Below are 17,530 nucleotides of genomic sequence, written 5' to 3'. Positions count from 1 at the left end.
TGTCGTCTCTTTCCTTCCATGCTCTTTGGCAGCACAGTGAAAGACAGCAGAAGAAGAGACAGTGTAGCAGCACAGTGAAAGACAGCAGAAGAAGAAGAGACAGTGTAGCAGCACAGTGAAAGACAGCAGAGGAAGAAGAGACAGTGTAGCAGCACAGTGAAAGACAGCAGAGGAAATTCTTCCAAATGAAGATTGATTGACAGCTGTCATGTCATGATATGATTTGTTGAAATGGCATAGAACTTTGATAGTACTGACTGATGTCAGAATACTGTAGATTACAGTTATGAATGAAATCCTGAAAAATGAACTTTTGATGTGAAAAAGTGTGAACATCTAAAGAAATAAGATTTGTTTTTTTGCGATTTTTTTTTTGGCATACATTATTAAATAGGTGCAGGGATGTGATCTAAAATAGAAAAAAGTCCTTTTGCATTTCAGCTCCACTTTAAACTTTACTATCGTCAAGCAGCAGAGACCTGGGCAGGCCCATGGGGCAGGCAGCCAGGTCAGGACAGGCTTGTATCACTCCCCAGGCTCCTAAAGGCATCCCGTTAGTGTTATAGGCTAAGGCTACTCCCTCAATTCAGATTCAGATTGAAAGATACTTTACTATGTTGCAGTTTTTATAGTCTCTAAAGTTGGAGTAAATTGATAAAAAGCCATGTGCCTTGTTCCGTCTACTGGGATTTGTTTTTGTTGCCTCAGTATGTATAACTTGGTGTGTTGTGCATGTTAAGCTTTTATTCAAAATGTTATTAAATGTATTCCACAGGAAAGCTATTTGTTAAGCTCTCAGCTGCTCCTAATAGAGTGTACCATGATGTATTTTTGTAGGCTTTATAAATCGCCGCTATTAGGTTCTTCAGTAGAAGTCTATGGGAAGCGTTTTATAAAAATCGTGTAAAAAAAAAAACCCCAATTTACATTCCAAAGTCATAACAGTTATTCATGTTTGTGAAGATTGTCATGCTGAACCCAAATTTGCATTCCCATAATCTTTTGTTAACCACAGACTTTATTTTATGCATTTAAGCGAAACCCCCATGTTAAATCCCATAGACTTTTCCACTGAAGGACCTGGAAGTATACTTCTGGACTCATTCCTGCGGCTCTTTATAACCAAGAGTAGGTTGCTATAGAGACACTGCATGAAATAGGCCACCTGGCCACACCCATCACGGGGGAAAAGCTCCGTTCATTTCCACACACCAGCGTCATTTTCCTTGAATTAAACATAGCTAAAAGCTGTTGTGTGGTGGGGCTGCGCCGACAACAAATGTAAAAAATCACCAGTTAAAGTTTTTTTTATATCTATAAACATGCCTCCGGCCTGGCTATCGCCGGCGGAGGCATAAAAATATAGATCTCTCTTCTCCTCTGTCTCTCTCTCTCTCTCTCTATTGTTATGCCCCGGTCGCTTTTTCTTCTTTTCGTTTCTTCAAAGCATGATCGTTATATGAGGTTATATGACAGTTTCCCAGCTCGTTAAAGGCTCTCCATGTGATTCTCCGTGGATGTGCTCACACTTAAAAAATTTAAAATCAACAATAACAGCCGCCTCGACAGCCCTCAGAGCAGATTCCGCATCTCGAGGAGAGATTGTGCATCTCCATTGTGATGTGAAACGCGTCACAACGGAGAGTTTTGCCTGAGAATGAACTGGGAGCTCTACCCTGTAGGGTCGACTGAGGGAAGGTAAAGGCTGCACATCTGCTCTTACTACTGACACTGTAAGGATACACATCTGGTTGAAAAGCTTTCCTTTAATGAATGACTGCAGAACTGTTTACAGTTTTCGGATATGTGTGAGATCATGTGCAAAATAAATCTGCATTATTTTTTTCGGTGAAGTGTCCCTTTAACCAACCTTTAGCTGAAAACTCTGTGTCAAATTTGTGTTATTGTGAGAGCATCAAATCTATAAAGGGGAGCATGTGGGCAATGTTTGCTCCATTTCAATTTTTGTCCCACTGATGAAGTCATGAGGCATTGTGACATCACGGATGATGTCATCAGTGTTGTCATAAGAGGAAATCATCTTACGACATCACTGATGATGTCATAGGCACCGATGTTAAACTTAAAGGTCCCAATTCGTGCAGCTGTAACCTCTTAAAAACGTGTGTCTCTGGTCCATAAAACATGATTCTGGATTAATTTGTCGAAAATATAGCAACCCCGTTTGTTGTGACGGAGTTGTCCCTTCCTCATCTCGTTGCATCCCAAGAATGGTCTGTTTATATAATATATTCAGAACTAACAGTTCCCATTGGCCGCTGAGGGAGAGCCCGCCCCAGGCTCCCAGCGGCCAATCAGATTAGCGTCTGTGGACCAGCACGCTAGGTTGTGTCCACAACTAACGTTAGCAATGCTACACTAAAGAGGACATCTCAAAATGCCTAGACTTACCGAATGCACCTCCGCAGTTGCTGGATCACGTACAGTTGGCGTCGCTCCAGCTAGAAGTGTTAATTTTGTGGCTATAGACAAAATGGTGCAGGTAGCTTGTGTGAGAGACGCGCGCAGTATGCTTGAGGACCATCGTGACGTCCCAATACCCCGTCTGGGGAACAGAGCGTTAGGGCACGTGGCTTGAAGCAGAGCCAGATTAACACCCCCAGGGGCCCCGGGGCACTGAAGCTCCCAGGGGCCCCCCTACCCATCGTCCGGATGTTTTCTCGCCATATTTAGAGGAATATCTCATTTTCAATTAAGATTAGTATTGTACTGTTATGGCATTATTCAGTTTCTGAGATTCAGTTTCTCACTCACTCATAGGCGATTCGAGGCTTGCAAACAGGTAGCACAAGCAGGATAAAAATATTAGTGTGACTGGGGGGTTTCTAGGGGGGGCTGTGCCCCACCTGGACAAAGAAATGTTGTACATTTTAAAGTAAAATGCATGAATCTGATGCACTCTGAGAGCAAAAGGAAGAGGCTAATCTTCACATTAATATCCTCTTCACTGTGCTGTGGCTTTACAATGATGAAAAAATAATTGACATTACATTTCCAATACAAAACAGCAGAGGGTGCCGCAGCACCACAAGCACCCCTACTTCCCGCGCCCCTGGTCACCACTTGCCCACAGGCTTCCAATGAGACTAAATCATCAGACTTAATCTTCTTGGAAACACATTTTATTTTGTCCTGATTGGTCTTAGATTTGTGTCATAGTTCTGTGGAGCCCAACATGAGCCCGACCAAAAAAAAAAAAAAAAAATTTTTTTCTTTTTTTTTGGAGGGCCCCGGGGCACCTGCCCCGGTTGCCCTATGGTTAATCCGGCCTTGGCTTGAAGGAGACTGCAGGGGGAAGCTGGATAGGGACAAATCCAACTGTGGCAGTTCTGAGCTTGTGACCACTCATTACAGGGAGGGCTGACAGCAGTATGCATTTACAAGTAAAAACAGCTTTTGCACAGAATGGGACCTTTAAGGGGCACACACACCCATGTATGTAAACTTAAAGGAACACTCCGCCCATTTTCAACCAGCTTTGTATCATTAGAACATCAGTAGTATATCAGAAAACTGTAAACTGTTTTGAAGTCTGTCATTTAATTTGACAGTTATTGAGTGTTAAAGTGTGGACCAGTAAGTGGCCTCTAGATATTTGAGGCTCCTGCAGAGGAAAAATATGACCGCAGCAAAAACAGCTTTGAAAAGATTTTAATGCTCTTCAAAGAGTTGGCCCAGAACATCCAACAAAAACCAGACGAGTACATTCAACGCATGCAGCTGGTCCTTTAATCCACACACCATGTGCCAGTAAATCAAACTATTACATTACATTCTCCCTCCGGAGGCCTTGGTCCCCTATGTGCAACATTAAATAAAATAAGTAAATGACAGTAAAGTATCGGTGCTGTGTTTTGAAAGAGTGGAAAAGTGCATATGATTTCAAAAAACTAAACTAAAAAAAATCAGAAAAAAAAAGAATGTGAACAACAAAGATACAGATCAGTTCCTTCATCTATAACAGGAGAGTGATGCCTGAACTGCACGTGTAGGAATTCAGATCAAGGCTTTCAGCGCTGCTTTCGGTTGGGAAAACCCTGCTGTACTGCAGAACAGGTGCTGTAGTGCTGCAGAACAGGTGTTGTAGTGCTGCAGAACAGGTGTTGTAGTGCTGCAGAACAGGTGTTGTAGTGCTGCAGAACAGGTGCTGAGGAGGGAGAACTGAAACTTCTAACTTCTACATCTGCAGGATCAGGACACACCAAGAGGAAGTGGCTAGGGAAATTAATGTAGAATAATAGAAAGAAACAGTTGCCGCAACTGCAGGCATTCACAATGTTCTATTAGCACTTTCAGAAAATAATCGGGCTGGTTCGCCATCTGATATGGTCACAAAAAATCCAACCGTTTTCTCCGCTACGTCTGCCTTTCCCAAACAAGGAAAACCTAAAAATGTGAAGCAGCATTTTGACAGTGGTAACACCAACTGGGACAAGTAATAAAAGGACAAATCCAGCACCTCCCACAAACAGAAGAAGAAGAAAGCACATGAACGTAATCAGCATGTCTATAAAGTATATATTGGAGATGATTAGAAATGAGTAGAGATGGACTTTCATTTGGGCGTCTGGGAGCGAAGCCGCCTCTTGAGGATCAGATGGTCACTCTCCTTCTTGTCCGCTTCTCTGCTCATGATCTGTGAGGAGAGAGGAGACTGTTAGGATCTAGGCTGGAAAAGTGTGTGCGCGTGTGTGTTAGAGGGTGTGTGGGTGTGTGTGTGTGTGTGTGTGTGCGTGTGTGTTAGAGCAGAGGTTCTCAAATGTTTTTCAGCCAAGGACCCCTTACAAGATAGAAAATATACCGGGGACCCCCTCATTCTGATTTGTGATTTTGGGCTAAGCTTAATTGTTTCCACGGTAACGTGCTTGACTTTTAATTTGATAGGTTTGTTATTAGAATGTAATCGATGAACCATTTTAGATTTAAAGCATAAACTATTTTCGTTGAACTATGAAGATTTTGCAATTTTTTTTTTTTTTTTTTTTTTTATTACATTACATTTACATTACGTCATTTAGCAAACGCTTTTGTTTTGTCCAAAGCGACTTACAATAACACAATTTGTCAACAGTCCAGAAAACCACTATGCAACACAATCAATGACAGCCAAGATATTTTGATAGACTAGCACCATGTAGGACAGGGGTGGGCAACTATTTTTCATGGGGGGCCACATGATAAACCCAGATTGTTGCCGGGGGCCGAACAAATATTGTCATGCCGTAACCCATGGATGGGCAACTTTGATGATAGAGAGGGCCACAAAAAAATGTCCTCGCTACCAGATTTTGCTGAGGGCTGAACGGCGCCAGTGCGAAAAATTTGGGGCATTTGAAGCCAGGTTTAGAGGAATAACTCATTTTAAATTAACAATTGTGATGTCATTATTCAGTCTTAACCATCAATATTTGATCCTTTTTCTGACTCCACCTGCTCTCCCTGCAGGGCTTGAAATTAACTTTTTTCACCACCTGCCAATATGGCTGCTAGATTTTAAAGTTACCAGCCAATTAGAATTTCCACTAGCCAAAATGTTTTTCTTGAAATAAACCAGAATATGAGTATGAATATGAATAATTTAAGCATAAGTATCAGTAAGTGGCCCGGGATTCTCAAAACCTGTGTTGAGGGTCACACAAGAACAAAAATGCAATCTTATAGCTAAATAAATCCAAAACCAACAAGTTCATTATTTAAATTTATACTTCAATGTAGAACAGTAATTTCTTACACATGAGATTACTTTTAGCCTTTTAGTCATAAATATTATTGAAAGATATTCCATATTCCAGACTGAAATGCTATAACAGAAGAGTATTGCCCAGAATGACATGAACATTTGGACACTTATTCAGCGGGTATATTGCATGTTGCGTTCAAGTGCACTGTAAAAAAATTTTTTTTTTTTTTTTTTTTTTGCAATTCCATCGCGGGCCACACAGGGGGCGCCCGCGGGCCGCATACGGCCCGCGGGCCGTATGTTGCCCATGTATGATGTAGGAAGTAGTTTGAGAAGGAATAAGTAACATGTAGCATTTTCTTTTTAATAATTTTTTTTTTTTTTTTACTTGTAAACTTTTCGCGGACCCCCTGGCAAAGTCCCATTTGAGAACCACTGTGTTAGAGGGTGACACGGGAGTGCTTTTTCACTGCTGGCCCATGATCCACTCCTGTCCGATCCCAATCTCGGTAGAATCACTTACGTTTAGTGAATGTTTTCGAATAGATCATTTGATCGATCACCTAAAGACTTTTCAAACATATTTGATTGCAGGATGATGTTTTCTTTGTGTTTGTGAGGGCCAGATTTTATAGTATTACATTTTTTTACCCTAAAATAAGATTTCACATCAGTAATGTAGCTACAACACTGATCAGATCAAATTGAATTGAATATATCTATAAAGCTATCTATATATATGATATATAATATCATCAAATTAATATAATATAATAATATCATATCATATGATATAATACAATATAGTGTTTAGGTGATTGATTAAAAGTAGAGCCCGACCGATATTATCGGCCGATATTGGCGATTATCGATATATCGGTATCGGTAATATTTGGCGCCGATTTTTATTTTTATTTTTTATATATATATATATATATATATATATATATATATATATATATATATATATATATATATATAAGTTATAGACAGCATGGACAGCATGTTGTGTATATGTGATATTTTTTCTTAACTATTTGTTCTATTGTGTTTTTGTATTTCTAGTTATTTATAATTATTAAATTCCCAGTTAAGTTTACTGTTTCATTGCATTGAGTTTATTAATAAGCTGTAAAATATCCTGCCTACATCACATATTTCAATTCATGTCAACTCAATCATATCTTTGTCAAGTGTTTGATATTTGAGGGTTGCTGATGTGGTGCCTCCTCTGGTCGTTAAGGGCGCCTGTTCGGAGGGAGGGGAACTCATTGGAATAGCGTGATCCTCCCACGTGCTATGTCCTACCGGTGAAGCTTCCCCTGTCAGGTGAAAAGAAGCGGCTGGCTAACTGCCCATGTGGAAGCATGGAGCCAGTTTTCGGCTCTCCCCAGATCGGCAGAGGGTGGAGCAGCAACCAGGATAAATAAATAAAAAATTAGCACTAATGGGGGATTAGCACTAATGGGGGATAAACATTTGATGATAAAAACAAAAAAATAAATAAAAAAAAATATCGGCCGATACCATCGGTATCGGTAATTTTTTATTCCCTAAAATCGGTATCGGTATCGGTATCAAAAATCCCATATCGGTCGGGCTCTAATTAAAAGACAAAAAACATTGGACTAAACAGGGGTAAATAGCCTATTTATTTTAGGGGTAATTTTTTTTTTTTTTATCAAACACGTATTTTAAGGTGTACACCAAAAGACAACATTATCCTGCAATGAAATATGTTTGACAACTTTGATAGCATCTAGGCTTTTGATTAAAGAACAAAACATTTTTCCCATAAGAACTGGGCTCTGACAGAGCCTGCAGAGCCGTAGTGAGCCGATGTTTAAGCTATTTCATGATGATCTCATGATTTTGGTATAGTGCTAACTAAACTGGCAGAGATGTCATTACAACAGTAGAAGTTGAAGGAAAGCCACCCTGAGGCTACAGAGAGGGGTGGGGTCCTTTTAATGTGACAAATACACATCTTTTAGATAATTACAATCGACACACACACACACACACACACACACAAACCTATTGTGTATGAATGTGAGTATTATAATAAAATGTTTTACTAAATTCAACTACATAATTAAATAATTATTTTCTAGGGCTTTCTTACCATACTGATTTTCCATTATATAATATATCCTTCATACTTTTGCCACTGACAGCCCTTCCCATTAACAATGCCACTGTCTGCTGTTTCCACCTAGCCTCGTTTTTTGTCTTTAGGCAACGCAATGATTTTGATTTGATATTCTCCGCTTCCCTTTTAGATTACTTTGTGTTCTACGGCAGTTTTAATACACACCATTTGCCACATTTATATATACAAACCGATATATTGTTGTGATAATTCCCGCTCCCATTGACTTTTTTCCCAGTTCTGTCCCAATCCCGCGATTAATAGTGAAATTACTCCCAATCCCGTGGGAATCCCGCGGGACTTCTGAAGAAATGTCAGCTTCTAGTGTGCGTGTCTGGCAACCTATTAAAGGACATTCCTGAAAGACATGTTTTGGCTTTACTGAATGTGTGAGAGAGTGTCTTATAAAACATTTGTTTGGAAGAGATCAATATGATGCGCGTGTGCGTGTAAAGTCAAGTTTATTTTTATAGCCCTAATTCACAAGCATGTCTCAGAGGGCTTTACAGAGAATATAACTAGCTAAATCTAGCTGAGCACTGATAATAATAATAATGATAATAATACTGTAGTAATAAACATGATTGAACAATCTTATATTAGAGAGTTAGAGAGAATGGAGGGGGAGAAGGGAGACAGCAGGGGAAGGGGGGGAGAGAGGGGAACGAGAGAAGGGAGAGAACAGGGTGTGGTGTGTGTGTGCACAAACATACACCACACACATGGTGTGTGTGTGTGTGTGTGTGTGTGTGTGTGTGTGTGTGTGTGTAACTAATTATGCAGGTCGCTGAGGCATTTTTGGTGTGTTTGTGTGGGAGCCAGGGTTCACCTTCTTAAACATCAAATTCAAGGTCTTTCCAGGCCCAATTCCCCCCAAATTCATAGAGCACGGCATAGATTGAGACACAGATCAAGGTTAATTACCATTAGAACACTGTGCATTTGTATAATGAGAACTAGCAGGCTTAATTTTCAAAAACTTTCAAGGCCTTGATTTTCATCCCCTCAAATTCACAAACTTTCAAGGACCCGTGAGAACCCTAGTGTGTGGATGTGTGTGAGACGCACCGGGTGTGCGGGCATGTCCATGGGAGAGGAGATGTCTGGCCGGTAGAGTTTCTTCTTGTTCTTCTTGGCTCTCAGGCTGAGGGACGAGGAGGAGGAGGCACCGTCTCTCACCAGACCCATCATCTTCTTGGCTACAGAGAGAGAGAAACTATTTTACACAAGATTTTTCAATTGGGGGGGGGGGGGTTTGGGGGAAGCCATCTTCTCACTAAAGCCCGAAATGCACAGGGAGCTAAACTTGACGCGCGTCAATTTCTGCCCCTATAGCGTACTGCAAGCATCAGATCTGATATGTATACACCACAGAATGACAGAAGCATCAGTATTTGGGGGCAAAGGCCACTAATTTATATGTAATCAGGCACAATGACCGATGAAAAAAAAATGTATACCGTAGTTTTGAGCCCCTGTCATTCAGAGGCTGTTGGATCATCCTACCTGTCTGTCGTGCAGAGGGGGAGAAAAAAAGGCTGCGACTGCGAGAGAAAATGATGCAATCATTCTGTCCAAACTTTCACCAATCTAATCTCATCATAACATCCAGGGATAGGCTATATTTTGCTAGCCGAAGTGGTTAGAACATTATTCTCAGTCTGCTCACACAGTCTTGCTATAGTGCAGCGTATTTACATGCTTGCTGTATTTAAACTGCCGTGAGATTTGTTTGAGGAGCATATAATAGCGAGACAGACTGGGATGGAAGTGGCCAGAGGGGGGAGCTCAGAGCGCTTTGGTCGCTGCTGCAACCTCATTTGATGCTCCAAAATGGAAACAGGTTGGGAGTACGGGCGTCAAGGCAGTTTGACGCACGTCAGAGCTCTCTTGGTGCGTGTTCAGCTGTTTAAAACAATGGGTGGACTTCAAAACGCGAGCGTCTGACGCTCCCGGTGCGTTTGGGGCTTAAGGCCGGGAGTATATGTTAGGCCTAGTCAGAGGAGGCGTAAAGTCAGAATCTAGGCAGTTTCTATCCTAACGACACAGCTTTAGCTACATGGCAAAAGCTACATTGATCGACCTTTTTTCTCTTTTTTGCATTGAGCCAAATCCATGTATCTTAGTGATCAAGTACAACTGTCAGTCAAACAATTGGGCAGGCAAAAAAAAAAGAAGTTCAGTTCAATTGTTGATTATAAAACAACAACAACAACAATGCGCGCTCCACCTCATAAAATAAAGCAAGGTGTTGAGTGTGTTTAAGCACCTGAACGATTTGTAACTGTTGTTTTGGTTAAACCAATGTATTTGTCAAGGTAACGTTACGACCATGGCGACTCCTTTGGCATCAATCCTCTCCATCCTCAGTGTTCAGTTACAGGCTACAAGCTTTCAGAATGCAAACCCTCCAGCGCTTCAACCCACACGGTGAGAACTTATTATAATCTGACAATAATCGTCAAACCAATATGGAAGAATTCAGCAAAACTATATGGAGGAAAGTCGCTGCGAGCCGGTCGGTTGTCCCTACAGACTCTTCGGTATACTGCCCCCCCCCCCCCGAAAACAGTGTCTATAACCGGCAGTGAGCGCCTGCATGGATAGTGAAAAAGGTGACAGACATAAACCTCAGAAATCCTTCACTTAAAGCAGTGATCCTCACTACTTTCGCCATGAGAGCCACACTAGCCGGTCAAAGTCAAGAGGAGAGCCACTTTTACCGCAAAACCACACAGTTAGCGTTTGATTTCGTTTTTAGTTTATTAAATGATAAAACCAATGATACAAAATGTTAGAAACAATTATAAAAATCATAAAAACATTCAGACCAACTTTATATATATATACAGTACATATATATATATATATATATATATATATATATATATATATTTATATTTATATATATATATATATATATATATATATAAACGATATACGATAAACGATATATATATATATATATATATATATATAAACGATATAAAAAATGATAAAAGTGATGAAAACATTCACACCGACTTGATTAAAATATATATATATGACAACATTCTGATGTTCAGTCTGTCTCTCTCTGGGATGCAGCTCCAAACCTCCAGACAGCTGCTTTGCTTATCGTAAAAACTGACGCTGGGACGCTGGTGACTTGATTGTTGGAGCTTGCGCATTTCTCGTTAACGACGAGGAAATGCCAGCTGCAACAATACGCCCTGTCACACCTGAAGCGCTCTGTTTCTGCGTCCCTGGCTGCCACTAACCAATCCCTCCACGAGGCATTGGCTTGTTTGCAGTGTTGCCAGATACCGGTATATGGTGAGTTTCAACCCCCATTTGGTGCTCCAAAGGGCCACAAACCTGGCAACCACACAGTTTGTTTGACACCGTAGTGAGGGAATGGTTTTGACATGATTGTATTATTTCTATCAGCTGCGAGCCGCCAATGAAATAGTCTAGAGCCGCCATCGTCTCCCGAGCCACGCAAAGAGGATCTAGGACTTAAAAGGGACAGCTCACCCTAAAATCCAAAATACATATTTTTCCTCTCACCTGTAGTGTTATTTATCCATCTATATTGTTTTGTGTTAGTTGCCTGAGTTTTGGAGATATCGGCTGTAGAGATGGCTGCCTTCTCTTCAATACAATGGAACTGGATGGCACTTGGCTTGTGGTGCTCAAAGAAACAAAAAAATACATTTGAAAAACTCAACGCCATTGTCTCTTTCCAGAAATCATGACCCGGTTACTCAAGATAATACTAGTAGTCCTGTCCTGTGTTCTGCGTGTTGTTTCGACGCCGTGGAGCCTGAATGTGGAAAAATAAAAAATAATAAAAACCCCATTTGGCCCATGTGCTCGCTCGGCTCGGCTCAGTTCAGTTCGGCTCTGTTCTCTTCATTGTCCCTCGTAGGGAAATTTGTGGTGCAGCGGAAAGTAAAATTGCTAAACTCACACACCATTAGCCAATCACATGATTGTTTCTCTTACCCAGTCTATCAGCAAAACACTAGAGGTGCAGAATGTGCTCCATTCCAAAATAACAGCAGTATATTCTGTGTGTGTGTGTGTGTGTGTGTGTGTGTGCACACGCATATTACTGCCTGTGAACAGTAGCACAGCAGTATTCGCTGTGTGTGTGTGTGTGTGTGTGTGTGTGTGTGCACACGCATATTACTGCCTGTGAGCAGTAGCACAGCAGTATTCGCTGTGTGTGTGTGTGTGTGTGTGTGCACACGCATATTACTGCCTGTGAGCAGTAGCACAGCAGTATTCGCTCTGTGTGTGCGCGCGCACACACACACACACACACGCATATTACTGCCCGTGAGCAGTAGCACAGCAGTATTCGCTGTGTGTGTGTGTGTGTGTGTGTGCACACGCATATTACTGCCTGTGAGCAGTAGCACAGCAGTATTCGCTGTGTGTGTGTTAGGGCTGTCACTTTTTATTCGAAATTCAAATTTAACTTCGAATGTGGGGGAGGAGGGCATGTTCGAATGTATAATTGACCTGTTCGATTTTTTATTTTTTTATTTTTTAAATTAACCAAAATTAACCAACTGCTGCTTGCTGGTAATGTTAATCCTATGTCAGAAAAAGTCTCCAGATTTGTCGCGTTAGTCTCTTCTGAGAAAGATTGTCTCCAGGGTCTGAAAAGTTGTCTCGAGTTGGATGCAGATTTTTTTTTTTTTAACACGTTAACTGCCAGCGACGTACTGATACGTCAAGCAGAATCCAACCGTTGCCTGCCAGCGACGTATGGATACGTCAAAAAAATCGTTTTTTTTTTTTTGACGGTGGATCATTGATCTGGCCCTTTTGCATCTTCTATTATACTGTTAGAGCCGCCGGGCGTGTGCAATCCATTCCGCCGACCCACTGAGTGGCGACGGTGCTCAGACTATTGAGTGTTGTTTGGCCAGAAACGCACGCATTCCAGCTGAGCTCAACCGAGGACCCAGAAGCGAACGAGCCTCATTCTCATACTGTAGGCGAAAACCTTTCACACGGGCGCACGGCGGTGGGGGCTTCCAAAGGTGGACTGGGTGGAAAGCACACTTTGAAGCGCGCAGCATAAAGCCAGAGTCACACAAGGCTTCGTCAAAGCTCTCAACCGAAAATCCAAGAACGGATTAAGCCACATCCACGCTCGCCGACGAGAGAGAGAGGCTGCTGCTCACTGCTCAGACAGGCAGGAGAGACTGGCTTGTGACTGACAAACGCTGCTGAAATCCACCAGACACGCCCACGGAGGGAGGAGTTGTAAGGAGAGGGGGTGCGGGTGCTGCTATGGAGGAAATTACTGTTCAGAACTATATTGTTTATGTCTGATGTCTCACTGATGCCAAAAATAAATGGTTAAAGTGACTGTTTGATATTGAATTTCACAAAACTGCGATTATCTCAGCTTTTTGTCTCAGACGCTGAAACCATGCTGTACTCAACGGCTAATATCTACATAACTACTAACTCTACAAACTAACTCTTTTAGACAGAGAAAGCACACATTCTATTACCGGTAGTACTTTTGTGAACTTTGTGTTGACAAACTCCAAGCAGAAAATTATCCTTGGCTCTTGTAAAATGAGCCAGAATCCTCAAAAAAACCCTCTGGCAAAAGCTACCTACAGTAAAAAAAAAAAGGCTGGCAGTGAATGTGTTAATTAACCAAAAAACTTTGAATATATTCGAACATTTTGCAGGCAATTAAAGTTCGTTCAAACTTTATTTTGGGAAAAAGTGACAGCCCTAGTGTGTGTGTGTGCGCGCACACACACGCATATTACTGCCCGTGAGCAGTAGCACAGCAGTATTCGCTGTGTGTGTCAGCTTTAGGGATGGTGATTTCTAATTGTTTTTCTGACTGTCAGCCGACCCGACGAGGTAAAAATGTGCTATTTAGAATGCATCCCCCCTGGCTGGCGACACTCACTATTTGCGCCTCCCGACCCGGGACAGCTGTTCCCCCACGTGTGTTTCAGCAGATGGACTGACTGTCACCAGGCTGCCCACTGGACTCATCCCAATAGATCAGGGGTACTCAAACTTTTCTTCTCAAAGTTTTACACAAGGTCAAAGGATAATTCGAACATAACTTTCATGACACACTTTCAATAATACAGTTGCTATAGTGGCTTGAATCAGTGGGAAAATGTTTGCGAATGTGAAAGCCATCTGTACCGAACCATGTAGACCAGCGTTTCTCAACTGGTGGGTCGCGGGGCCGTTTTGATTGGGTCGCGGACATTGGCCCAAAAAAAAAAAAAAAAAAAAAAAAATCACACGGGCGAGGATACTTTACGCTCCAGGCGTAGTTGATGACGCAAGTGTACTCTGCAAGTGTTCCCTTCTGTTCCCGAGCACAGAAGAACTTTTTTTAATGTGAAAGCTGACCAGCGGCGGAAGGGGGGCAATCGTACTCAGGCACAGAACCGAAGTAATCATCCCCAGTGAGAATTACTCTCACTCTTGTCTTTAAATCCCAATGAGTTTTTGTTTGCCGTTACTGGTGTGAGTTTTTGGCTTCAGAACGAGCCAGAAAGTGAGTTCTGAAAGCCAGAAATCCCAGCACCTAGTGCTAGGATTCGGCCTAGTGGACTCATTGGTATTTTATCAACCCCCTGCATATATATTTTGGTCATTCTGTGCTATGCAACAGATATATAAGAGATATATAACAGATATATGGTTATTTTGTGCTATGCAACAGATATATAACAGATATTTTATGGTTATTTTGTGCTATGCAACAGATATATAACAGATATTTTATGGTTATTCTGTGCTATGCAACAGTAAAAATCCTCGTCAAACTAAACAAATGCCATCCCTTCGTGTAGCTTTAGGTAACCTGACAGACTTGTCGGTCTCTTCTGTGGTGTTCATACCAGTTCAAAACATATGAAGAATATGAAAATGGGCATCAGTCAGACTTCATTTTATTCTGCTACGCTTTTTAGCAACTGCTAGGAACCGCAACCGCATCCATACCCTTCTACCCATAATCCCTTGTGTTTTGGGGTAGTTTCCTGTAGTTAACTACAGGAAATTCACAAATGTGATTATTTTTGGAATTATTTTGTGTTGTGTTATTTGTTGGGTGGCCCTCAGTCCAATGTTGGCCCTCGGTGGTTAAGAGTGTTTGTTGGTGCAAAGGGAGAGGTAAAGAAAGGAGGAAGTGAACAACATCAACCTCTCAGTCCTTCATTCATACCACTAATCAGGATATGTAATGTATCTACCTGAAACATCAAATACAATAACATTATAATAATAATAAAAAAAAGGGGTCAGTGCTCTTAGCAGTGTTTCCCCTACCATTCTACAGGCCTGGCGGGCCCGCCAGGCCAACGGCACCCCCGCCAGGCCATTTCTTTTTCATTTCTTTCCTGCCCTCCCCAAAATTTCAATAAACCTTTACGGCATATTATTACAATACGACAATACTGTAATAGAAAGTGCCAAATCATTCAAAAGCAATAAGCATTTTGCCTTTAGAAGCATCGTGCCAGCGCGCGGCGCTGTTCCAAAACGTGTCGATGTGTGTCGTTGCCTGGGAAACGCACATCCCATAATACAACAGTTCGCATCGCATCCCATAATAGTATGATGATAGTTGGGATGCCATTGCGAACAGGTTAGCTAAAAGTTTAGTGTCGCCAGCGATGGCCCCCACCATTGCGGACGGGGTACGTTTCGAAATCCCTCCAGGCCTGAAACATTTTCTAGGGGAAACACTGCTCTTAGTATTAAGTTTGTTTTGAACCAGTGGCGTGTTGTGGTTGTGTTGTGGTTGGGGGGAAAGCGCTCCACACTGACCTTTGGAGCCGAGCAGCGTAGGAGAGCTCTGCAGGAAGTCTCCTATCTTCTGCAGCGCTCCTTCCTTCCTGTTGCGGGTGCTGGTCTGAGAGACATGGCTGCCCGCCGGGGATGAGCCCTGGACACACAACACGCAACACTGGTTAGTGTGTGTGTGTGTGTGTGTGTGTGTGTGAAGCGATGGTGTCGTGACAGTTAGCTTGACAACTTAGGAAAAAAAAAAAAAAAAAAAAATCAAGCTCTTTCCAGCTGTCAGAAGACAGAAGGAATGATATCTGGTAACTGGCTGCTTGACAGTCCGTTTGTTACAGATCAGCAGTTGTTACAATTAATTGTATTACGGTAATGTAGTAATTTAGGCTTGGTCCGATATTCAAGACCGGTCATATTTAATATTTCTTTAGTATCAAATATTTACTCCCCAACCCTACATGTCCCTGGCACCATGTGTTGCTTAGATCACAATTGTGCAAATGTTTAAACTTATAAACCTATAAAGCACTACTGGTGAGAAAACGGAAATAATTCTAATTGTATTGAAAAAATTGATTGCAAAAAGGCTCCCCTACAATCAGCCACACGAATGATCAAGTTAGACCCATTGGTGGTCGTTTGAATAGTAAGATCGCATTTCTAGGGTATTTAGAAGAAGAAAAAACACACACACACACAGAAAAACACTAATATTGTTTGTCGCAACATGGGACAAAATCGCAATAATAAATGTTGGCTATTGCCCAAGCCTAGTAATATTTCAGAAATACTACTACTGTAATTCAAATTCGTTTTTTCCCCTCTTAACACTTGTACCCACCATCTGCTCTTGCGAAAATCACCCGACCTGCACTTACCACAATCACTCAATAGCCACACACACTAACTAACACATAACAAGTGTGACTGGAAGAATCTGGTGGCTTGAAAATGTCACTGCCTTATAATCAATAATGTGAAAAAGTAGCAGAGCGCAGATCTGTTTTGTGTGTGTGTGTGCCGTGACATCTTTGACTGTGACTTCCATGTGTGTGCCTGTATGTGTGTGTGTGCCTGTGTGTGTGTGTGCCTGTATGTGTGTGTGTGTGTGTGCATGTTAGTGTTTATGTGTGTATATTAGGGGTGTCACAATATATCGTCCCACGAAATTTCGCGATAGTAAAACGTCACGATATGTATCGTTGAGATGAAATCTCATATCGTGAATTTTTTTTTTTTTTTTTTTTTTTTCTTCAAAAATAGACAAAGAAACGTCTTTGTTTGTTGAAGTTCAATGTGTGGAAAGTAGTTCAGTTGAACAAGTCTCTGAAGAGACACATGAGAAGTTATACAGGAGAGAAACCATTCAATTGAGTTTCTGGCAAAACTGTTTACTTGACAGGAAAAACTGAAGATGCATAAAAAATAGACTAAGAAAAGTCTTGTTGTTTGAGTTTGAAGAAAAACTGAAGATGCATAATGAGAATTTATACTGCTGAGAAACCTTTTAGTTCAAAGTAAATCTAAGTGACGGTGTAACTCATTCTATTTCAAGATAAGCCTTATCTCCAATCTCATGTTTTTTCTAGTTGTTATTGTAATAACAATTTCCCACAACAGCATGTTTTGTATTTGTGCATTTCAAATAAAATACTACTTTTCCAGTCATATATTGTCATTATTCAAGTTTAAAAAAATATTGTTAAAATCGTATCGTATCGTATCGTTATCGTGAACCCAGTATCGTGATACGTATCGTATCGTGAACTGAGTGTATCGTGACACCCCTAGTGTATATACATCACCTCCTCTTGGTGCGGTGTCAGCTTTGGCGTCAGTTTGGTCCTGGTGTTCCTTCTGTTCTCTGCCTCCACCTCTTCCTAACC

General features: G+C 41.4%; 1 protein-coding gene across 1 annotated transcript in view; it reads right to left on the bottom strand.

The window, feature by feature from the left end:
- Positions 1-3,836: 3,836 nt before the first annotated feature.
- Positions 3,837-17,530, bottom strand: part of kif20ba (kinesin family member 20Ba) — a 119,707-nt gene continuing 106,013 nt past the window's right edge. The window contains exons 35-38 of the mRNA XM_083650736.1: positions 17,450-17,524; positions 15,672-15,789; positions 8,922-9,052; positions 3,837-4,657 (exon numbers count right to left, since the gene is read on the bottom strand). Coding sequence (XP_083506862.1) covers positions 4,577-4,657; positions 8,922-9,052; positions 15,672-15,789; positions 17,450-17,524 — 405 coding nt within the window. The 3' untranslated portion in view covers positions 3,837-4,576. The remainder of the gene's footprint in view (positions 4,658-8,921; positions 9,053-15,671; positions 15,790-17,449; positions 17,525-17,530) is intronic.

This window comes from Poromitra crassiceps, assembly GCF_964638095.1.
Source record: "Poromitra crassiceps genome assembly, chromosome: 14".
NCBI lineage: Eukaryota > Metazoa > Chordata > Actinopteri > Beryciformes > Melamphaidae > Poromitra > Poromitra crassiceps.
The sequence above is the reverse complement of the archived record's forward strand: the minus strand, read 5'-3'. Positions and strand labels throughout refer to the sequence as shown.